This window comes from Anneissia japonica, unplaced genomic scaffold (genome assembly GCF_011630105.1).
Source record: "Anneissia japonica isolate Jap-2015-1 unplaced genomic scaffold, ASM1163010v1 scaffold287754_len4335492_cov202, whole genome shotgun sequence".
Taxonomy (NCBI): Eukaryota; Metazoa; Echinodermata; class Crinoidea; order Comatulida; family Comatulidae; genus Anneissia; species Anneissia japonica.
The window spans coordinates 4,167,744-4,178,032 of record NW_022705543.1 but is presented as its reverse complement, the minus strand read 5'-3'; the positions used below and the strand labels follow the sequence as shown (position 1 = coordinate 4,178,032).

At 32.5% G+C, this 10,289-nt stretch overlaps 1 protein-coding gene across 1 annotated transcript in view; it reads right to left on the bottom strand.

Annotated features, from left to right (window-relative positions):
• Positions 1-10,289, bottom strand: part of LOC117105718 (ectonucleoside triphosphate diphosphohydrolase 8-like) — a gene marked incomplete in the record, with an annotated part of 14,976 nt that overhangs the window by 2,379 nt on the left and 2,308 nt on the right. The window contains 5 exon segments of the mRNA XM_033246964.1: positions 3,138-3,266; positions 3,696-3,806; positions 7,271-7,552; positions 8,867-9,115; positions 9,846-10,011. Coding sequence (XP_033102855.1) covers positions 3,138-3,266; positions 3,696-3,806; positions 7,271-7,552; positions 8,867-9,115; positions 9,846-10,011 — 937 coding nt within the window.

Sequence of the window (10,289 nt, the reverse complement as noted above, 5' to 3'; positions counted from 1 at the left end):
TATGTTTGCAGAGGTCTTTCATCTGCCTCTTATACACATCTAGATGTGTATAAGAGACAGGACATAGACGAAACAATTAAAACAAAATTCAATTTAATTATGCAGAGAACTGTTTAGTTGACATGATTTATGAGGCTGAAGATTAATTTTCTTGTATTGCTTTCAGAATCTAAGTTAAATCCTCTTTCATCAAGTAAAGATTTCCTTTCACAATTCCTCTTTTATTATCTATTCACTGATGCTACAAAAGCTAATCATTCACAGTAAATACTATTGAATTTTAGATGACATGATAGAAACACATCTATTGAATGCCACAATTAAATAGGAAACGAAGTAAATCACATAATTTATTCATGAGTCCTCTTAACAGCATTCTGCTAAAGGGTAGTGCAATCCCCTCTCCCCCTTCTAAACATTTACCAATATGCATGTTGTTTTGTCTGTAAAATAATAGTACAGTAAGTTGGCCAAATTAAAACTGAAGAGGCTGGGAAAGTAAAAAAAAACGAAATAAAGAAAGAAAAAAACATATTGACCACCCAAAACGTCACAAAGGCTATTTCTAGACGTCTGGAAAACAACCCCACTAGAGCAGTGTTGTCTCTCAATCGCACACCCCCCCCCTTTCACCCACGTTTCAGACATCTCTGGATCTGCCCCTGGTTTGAGATTACAATAGAAAATTGTTTGTGACTATGCAGTACATAAAAGCATAGAGTCAAAACAATACAAAATCAGATTTAATATTGGGATCAGATTCATCACTAGCCACCAAGCGCAAGCTCGGTGGTCTAGTGGGTCAGACATCAGAGTAGTTACCTGGACGTCGTGGGTTCGATTCTCACAGGAATACTTTAAAAATTGTTTCCCCAAGCATTTGGGAATGTACTGAGCATTCAGTACTTATAGCACGTCAGGTAGGGCAAACATTATTTCGTGAGATTTAATATTATAAATAAATAATATTATAAATGTTCTTTGTAAAACGTTTTTACCAGACTAAACAAAATATAAAAATTCACCCCTAAATTAGCCACTTTACTAAAATTTGAAAGCATTCAGTGAGATGGTTGTACACCGTATATTTTAGAGTACCTTGTATATTAAGCTTATAGGTAGACCCTACTGTTCCTAATAACTAGCAGCCAAACACTTGTGACAACATCAATTATTTCACCATAAAAACTATGTCCATGTTCTACAAATATTGTGTGTACAGACAACATTTTGAATTTCATTCACGTTTTGAAATGTATGGCAGGTGTAGCCTGACGCCAACAGTAATTCAAATACAGGTCGAGCTCCCTATTCAGCAAAAGACTGTTAGACCAAATAAGAAAAACATTTTGGAATTGTCTCAGAAATTAGCTAAAATTGCCCAATTAGGTTGCAACTAGGATTTAAACTCTGGTCCCCTGACCAGGCTTGGTAGCACCGCTCACCTCTGCCATAAACTTTCAGATCCTATGGTGGACAACTTTTCCACCATTAAATGCATATTCCTAGACCCATTGTATCTGTATCGTCATGGTAAAATGCTAGAGCTACCACTGTATCAGTATCGCCATGGTAATATGCTAATTTATCTTGTCAAATTTTAACCCAATTATTTTTTCATCAGCCACTCTTTCTATTTTTATACTATGATATTTATCTCAAGATAGCACAAATTGTGTAACACTTTATTGCAGGAAAAAAAAAATTAAACCTAATATAAAACATCTAATTATATCATTTTGTGATATCCATGTATATTGCTGTACCTTGTGTAACACTTCACTCACCTGATGAAGCCCCATTGACTGGGGCAAAAGCTTGTGAAATAAATTCATCGTTAGTCAAAAAGTGCTACCTTTTCATTTGTTTCATTAATATAAAACATGACATACAGATGACCTATGAAGACTTTCTGCATACAAACACAAACACGATAATTCTAGCCCAAACACATCATTAATTATCATACAGCATACTTATGAGTGAAGGGAACAATTGCAGAATATACTTCATTCCATTTCTTGCGGTTGATGTATTGCTAAACATGTCCATTTTGGAAAAAAAATAACACTGGGGAACAATCAATGACAATTACTTAAAGTTCTAAGTTCAAATATGTGGCCTTGGTTCATAATCCTTTTCAGTTTATAGCTAAGAAATATGAATCTCATTTTCCAATTCTAATCCATAGATCATTATCGCAAATTCATTATTAAAAGCTCCTAAAATAAAATACAGGCACAGGAAAAATGTGTAAGGGAAAAAAAAAAAGAGTAAGGGAGTCACAGGGAGTAGGGGTACCAAGCAGGCAAAGTTTTCAAGTACCAGCAGGGGTTCAGGTATCCAAAACGGAATTTATCTACAGAGTAAGAAGGGGAAGCTACCCACAATAAAGAGTAGGGACACCCAGTACAGTAGGTGACTCTTGAAATAACAGACATCCTGTATTTGGACTTTTAATCATAGGAAACTGAAAATGTTATAAAAACTAACGAATCATAATCATAACATTACTAATAACAGTACTTAAAAAAAAAAAAATCATAATAATGTAGGTACATTTATATATTATTTATTTTATTTTCATTTCATCTTATTCAACAGTGTAAATGCCAATAACAGGATGAATAGGTACATTTAGATTATATCAATATTCAAAAATCACAATCAAAACATCAGTCATTTTACAGTTTTGCCATTTCTGAGTCAGAATGATTAGATATTAATATAATTTTGAATATGTTTGCAGAGGTCTTTCATTTATCATGCATGGCAAGCAGCAATAGATGGGACAGATATTGACAAAACCTGTCAGTAGATTGATATATATATATAGATAGCAATAAATAATAAATCATTATTTTTATATTTTATCATATAGCCAAGGTTACCTAGGAATGTACTGAGAAAGAGATACAATTAATTTCATTTTTAAAAGGGTACATTTGGAAGGGATCTTAGAAAAACAAGAAATGACCAAAACCTATATCTCAGTGGGTTTGGTTCGAGTTTGTGGCCTTTGGTTTATAATCCTTTGGTGATCATTACTTTTTAGGTGAATTCATGGCCTTCTGTGTTATTATTTCAATGGTGGATGTATCAAAGATTTTGAATGGAATGCTGAAAATACAACTTACATCTCTCACAAATTCAATATTCCAGTTATCTTGGGTGAAATTGTAAGCATCTACTAACAGTACATACACATAGTTTATATCAAAACAAAACACGTGTGTGTTGTCTTGTAGGCCTGGGATCTCCTTAATCTGAAGGAGGTAAGAAAACATTAAAAATGAAGAAGCATTGAGATGGAGAATGTGTTGTATGTTCCAAAACCTAAGTATGAATTACATACAAAGATATCATTAATTAAAGTATTAGAAACAAGAGTATAACTTTTAAAACAAGCTCAGACTCTATAATTTTAGTGTATAACATGAGATGTTCATTCATAAACAAATGCAAATTAAATAATTTCATAAAACATAACAATATTCAAAAGAAATGTTTAATTGTAAGATTGATCTAATCCGTAACATTAAATTTTTAGCAGATGTATCTATTCTGTATTCATTTTGTATCCATTTTCATCACATTTTAAAATGTATTCACTTTCCAACCACCAAGGTTGCCATCATTCGCTTTCCCGATATAAATAATTTACGATCTTGTTTTAAATTTGAATTTCTACTTACATCTGTCCAATTTCTTTGACAAAATTCATCTCTTGTCGTGTTCAGCTGATTAAGGGTGACATTAGATGTGAGGTTGAGATTGTTGATAGCATAGTAATACCCACTGAATGCCTGTGAACACAACATAGTGCAGAATTACACAAGTGCTCTACTTGGATAGCCCACGGTGCTATGCTACTCAAGTTAATTAAAATAGTAATTATCTAATGAGATATGCCCAAATAATACTTTGCTTCTCATATTACTTTTCATTACTTGAACAGTCAAAATCTTCGAATAATCAAAACTAAACATTTGAAAGATGATATAATTATTATTATTAGGCAATTGTGATGTCATCACTGTAACTCCTAATTTTATTTTCTTATCCTCAACCATGCATAATTTTTCATTAGTGCAGGCCCTCAGGAATTTGTTCATGCATTAATCTAACCTTTGTTTATTAATTTCCACTAGTGTATGATATAAAACTCTACTAATTGCTCATTATTATTATATGAAAATTATAAAGCATCATTTAAGCAAACTAAAAACATATCAAGTGCAGGAGTAAGCATTTCTAGATTTGTAACCTAGCAACATAAAATAATACATTACAGCTAATAAAGATGGCACAGCAAAGGGCGTACAGTATACATTTCAGTGAAATGAAGGATGGATGTGCGATTAAAATTTATAAGAACGGTTTTAAACCACCTAAAAAAAATACAATTGACAATATCTACTATTTATCATTCAAACACAATAATTTATTAAGAAATAGTAACAAATACAGTACATCCATTCCAAGCAATAATTCAAACATATAACATAAAATTATGCACACAAAACCAATAGTTAAATACAATAGCATGAGACATTATTGCCAATCGCAACTCAGATTTTAAGTATGCCCCAGGAGCAAATGCCTCATAACGAACCACTCTACTCCCGCAAGCTCAAATACTACGGGTTAAGTGCAGAAATCTTGTCGCCAAAATGTGAAATTAGACATTCTTAATGTGCATGCTAATAGGAGCAGCAGTTGGCTTCTAGCAAACATGAAACTACATTCAATCTGTCAGGTTTTACCTCACAGAAAACAATATACAGTATCCCACAGCATGTAATCTCAAACATTTAAATAATGGAGGGAGATACTAGAATATGCGTAATTATTCGTGGAACTTAATTCAAAAAGTTCACAGGGTGTTGATGTACTAGTTCAAGGTTGGCATTCATTTTATCTTCAAATGGACACGCAACAATTTGTTTTGCATCACTCTATATTAATTTCACATTTACATTTAATGCAATGATAATAAATTTTCTTGTTGTCATCTGAGAGTGTTAAAGGTATCACACGTCATGCTGATTGAAAAGTACCTAGGGAATTGCAGAGAAAACACTCATGAAACATTACTGTACATGCAGATTCAGTATCATCAGCACTGTCTTTACAATTTACCAATTCACCTTTATTATTAATTTTATTACCATATCATATTCATCATCACTAGATTTTAGCACTATCATGCCCAAAAGTATCAACATTAATATTTCCATCATACTCATCATTATATCAAAAATTATCTTTGTTTCATCTAATATAAATCAGCATCATATATCATCATAATTGATCATCAAAATTATTTCCATCATCCTCATCATCATATAACTCATCATTGTTATTATTAATATCGTTTAATTTTTTTTTTAATTTATTTTTATTTAATTTTATTTATTTCGGTATAAAATATAAAAATACAAACTAGCAGCAAGAGCTGAAATAAGTTACATTACAAAAAAGATATATTACAAAATTACAATATTAGAATTTCAATATATAAAATTTACAGAATAAATTCAAAATGGAAACATAATGAAATTAATTAAATTATAATTCATTCATTAAGCTACATAAAAAAATAATTTATCCAACTATACAATTAACTAATTTTTCATTGTCATTACCACTGATATTTTTATTTAGCTTTAGGCACTAGGGCCAAAGATATGCCAAACATTGAACTTAATCACTCTTCAAAGTGGCAACCCCATCACAGGGCAAACATAAACACAAGATGCTTTACATAAGACTAAGTCTCACTATGAGGCTTAGGGAGTGGGGTTGTTTTGGTTGTCAGAAGAAATCCTCTTCCATGACAGGTACTGAACCCAGAAGCCTGGGATTGGAAAGCATACATCTTCACCACCAAGCTATTCAACTCCACTCCATCATACTCATCATCAACATTATCATCAGAAGGTTACCACAAATACCAATATGATCATCAACAGAATCTGACTGTTTTTTCTTTGGTGATGAAATTACATGTCTGATTACTAATTACAAAAAAACATCACAATATAAAAAAACAATAAAAAAAAAAACCACTTTATTCATATTCTTTAGTGTTGTTAATGTTATAGAAATGTATCATATGATTCTAAACTAATTTTAAGCATTACCTTAATATTCAGAATAATCAATGTCATAAAGGGTTGAGTTATACCCCATTCAGACTAGCATCGCATTGCGATCGGTTTTAGCAATTGCGACACCCAATCGCACCCAATCGCAAAGTAAAATCGTGTCTGAAAGCTCACTAATAGTAGTCGATATGTAATCGATATCGCAATTGTTACCCGTTGCGATTGGGTGCTACAATCTTTATTACTCCCGATTACTACGGAATCCGATCGCAACAAATTTCACAGGCACTATTTGGCTGAGGTCAGTCAACATAGGCCTAGCCACCGGAGGCCTAGGCCCTAGAATGTAAAATTTGTTTGTGTTGGTCTGAATGCGTTCGTTGATTGCGATCGGGAGTAATCAGTTTTGGATTACCACCGATTACATGGCAACCGATCGCAACAGAGTGTAGTCTGAATAGAACATTAAACACAATAGGGGATAATTTTAACAAATTATGGACTTGATCCCATATTTATTTGAACAAAACTTAAAAATATAGCTTATTCATAAGTTTATTTTAAAAAAGTATATCAATATAATTATCTTCATCATGACCTTTTCTGTTTTACTTATGATATTAAGGTTTTTTAATGTTTATATAACTTACTGTATTAATCCTCTTTTGTGTGTGTTTTATATTTTACCAGATTTTACAAATGTATCAATATTGTAAATTTTTCTTAATTCAGTATTTTCTTTTTTCTGTCAAGAGAAATAACAATCTTGAAATCTGTCTACAACCAGAGGTGCTGCAACTGGTAAATGTGAATGTATTAGTCAGTGTGGAGTTGAAAAACCTGTTTGTTAAGATGATTGCCTTCCAATCCCAGGGTCATGGGTTCAATTTCTGTCAGTGTTGCAGATTTTTTCTCACAACCAAAACAACTTCACTCCTAAAACCTCATATTGAGATTTAGTTTGTGTAAAGCATTGTGTGTGTGTGTGTATGTTTGTCTTGTGAAAGTGATTGTCACTGCTCATAGGCCTGATGTTGTACCTATGGTTATTATTAGTAGTGGATTTATATCTTTCGTTTTTCATATGGTGAGCATCAATAAAAAAAGTGATATAATAACTTACATCTTACACAATGACTCCACATTTCCGGTGTACTTACCAAGAACTTTCCATATGGAGGAGGCTGATAAACTCCATCGAAACTACAAGGCTCAATTTCACAAGGTGCAGAAAAGTTGAACAGTTCACGAACTTTGACCAAACATGCTTCGGGGTCACTGGAACCACTGAAGTAATACTTGGAATTGTTTGCTGACTGGAATTCAACATTCTCTGATTGGTTATTACTACAAGGAGCTTCCCAAAGATATGCACCATCAAAGCTTTCAACAAGTCCCAGGGCTCCGCAAGGATTTGTAACATTTTCAGCAAAATCAGCATCCTAAACATGAACACAATTATTATTAAAGAAATAATGATCTTTTTTTTATTGATAAAAAAAAATTATACAAATATTAATTATTATTGATTTTAACAAGCTGTGAGTATTTGGCCTTCAAGTGATTTACAATGAATTCTCAAACAACTGATGATGAAAAATAACATGACTAGATTGTGAAAGGAAAGTACTAAGGTAATATAATCTAAATCAAAATGCACAAACACATATTGGGCATCACCCTTCATCATATATTTCTTTTATTAAAATATCTAACAGTTGATAATTACTACAGGATAGAATGGTGCTCTCTAACCCATGTCTATGACCTTAAAATGTGGAGTGGTTGCTATGGTTGAGGACAATCCTGATCTCATAGAGGATCTGAACCCAGGACCCAATGATTTGGAGGCAGACATCTTACCAAACTATACTGCTTAACTCCACTCATAATATTGTTGCTTTGTGTACACATTTCCCTTTTTAATAAACCAATTTATTAGAAGTCGATATAATGAACTGTTATATTTGTTTTTATAAGCAGTTCATTGCCTGCTAAATAGTTATTGTAAACAAATTGATGCAAGTATGAAATGACCACTTGTCCTTAATTGGTTTAGACAAAAGGAAAAGTTTACATACAAAGTACTTATCAACCGAAAGGTCCACTGATTAATCTCAGATAAGAAAGTATAATACATACTCCAAGTATTGAAATACACGCCATCGTGTTGGGATTCAATATTTCGACATTAATTATGTTTCGAAATTAATTATTTTAATGGATTGTTTCATATGGTTTGATAAGTACTTAACAAAGTATAATACATACTCCAAGTATTGAAATACACGCCATTGTGTTGGGATTCAATATTTCGACATTAATTATGTCATCATCAGTGATGATGACATAATTGATGGCGTGTATTTCAATACTTGGAGTATGTATTATACTTTGTTAAGTACTTATCAAACCATATGAAACAATCCATTAAAATAATTAATTTTTTTACAATTTTTTACATTTTGTATTTCAAATCCAGCAACAAGCATATTCGTTAATTAAAAGATGAATAATGCTTGTTGAATGAGTTGGTTTAGCAATGAAAAAAAACTAATGACACTAGGGTTTAAAGGCAAGTACTCAAACACCAAGCAAACACTCCACCCCACAAGCACACCTCTACTTACCATATTATTCCCAATAGACATCATTATTAATATAATAATGTAATGCAAAACAGATTAGAAAAACCTACATCATTATCATTATTACTATGACTATGATTATTATTGTTATCAAATCAAGATTAATACCTTTATAAGATTGGCATACAGTTGCCTTCTGGCTTCATTCATGCCATAGCATAGGTAGCTGTGTGTATACACAGTATAGTTAGTACCGTAGAGTCTCAAGTACTGGCTATGATCGTCGGTAAGAGATGCAGGGTCTTCTGGAATGAATGTGATTTGAGTCGATGCTCCGCCGAGATCTAAAGCTCCAACAGTTGAAACTGCGTCCTCTGTAAAAATTAAACTCCGAACATGTCTTTCTAATGATGATCCCTGCAATTATTCAATGAAAGATTACTTCATAAACATCAGTAATAGAGTAATCAATTAATCAAATAATAAATTACTTAAGTATATCCATACTTCAATTTTATCAATATTTTTGATTATCAAATACAATAAATAAATCCTTTTAATTTCATGTTCACTCACAGGGAAAGTATCTAAGAATACTTAACTAATATATCATCACCCATGACATTCCATGTTGCAAGAATGTCTTCAGTCCTAGGCCCGACATATTAGGTCATAAACAAAGAGGAATATATTGCTGTATATCATATTTATTTGCAGGTTTATAAAGCCATCCCTTGATTGCATGCATGTTCAGTATGCTATGTTATAAATCAGAATCTATAGAGGGCGACACAGAAGTACTCTACTGAACTGCCCTGACAATCTAGATCTCCCTTCATGTAATGGCAAGAGTTTTTTCATGATATTTAGCAGATTCGGTTTCTAATTAGAAGAAATAATAATCATAAAGATAGAAAAAAAGAGTCCTTTAATCACAATCACTTGGGAGATACTGCAGCAACCAAATTATGGAACTTGTTCCAAGCAAAATAATAATATTATGTTAAAGGTGAATGAGAGTATGAAAAGGTGAGGTGAAAGAAGAGAGGAAAAGAAAGGATGCGATACAGAAGAGGGATGGAGTACGAAGAGATGAGCAAATGAATAAGGAAATGCGAGACAAACGAAAGGTAGGAACATTACTTACATCATTAAAAGAGTGCAGGAGGAAATTAGTGGTGATCCAACCAAATATGCCTTCCTCTGTACCTGTAATGATGCGAGCCTGATCATCGGTAAAATTGAATGGATATGAACTGATGGTTCGTCGGGTAGAATTAAGAATAGCATCGCTTATATCTGGACTGGTCTCACTGGAAAATTGAATAACAACCAATTTATCTAAAATTATCAGCAAGTGGACTAACTTTTGTTTTTTGGTATTTATATAACGCCTTTCTTTTAGGTCACGAAGCCCTCTATTTTATCTACTCATTGGGTCTTCATGCTTAAGTGTTGAAGCCCATATTGGTGCAGTAGGAGGCAACCCCCATCAGGTACCTTGCTCAGAGACATATGCGAAGTGCAAACATACATATATACATACCAATATACATACATATGTATATATATACTGTATAACATATATATT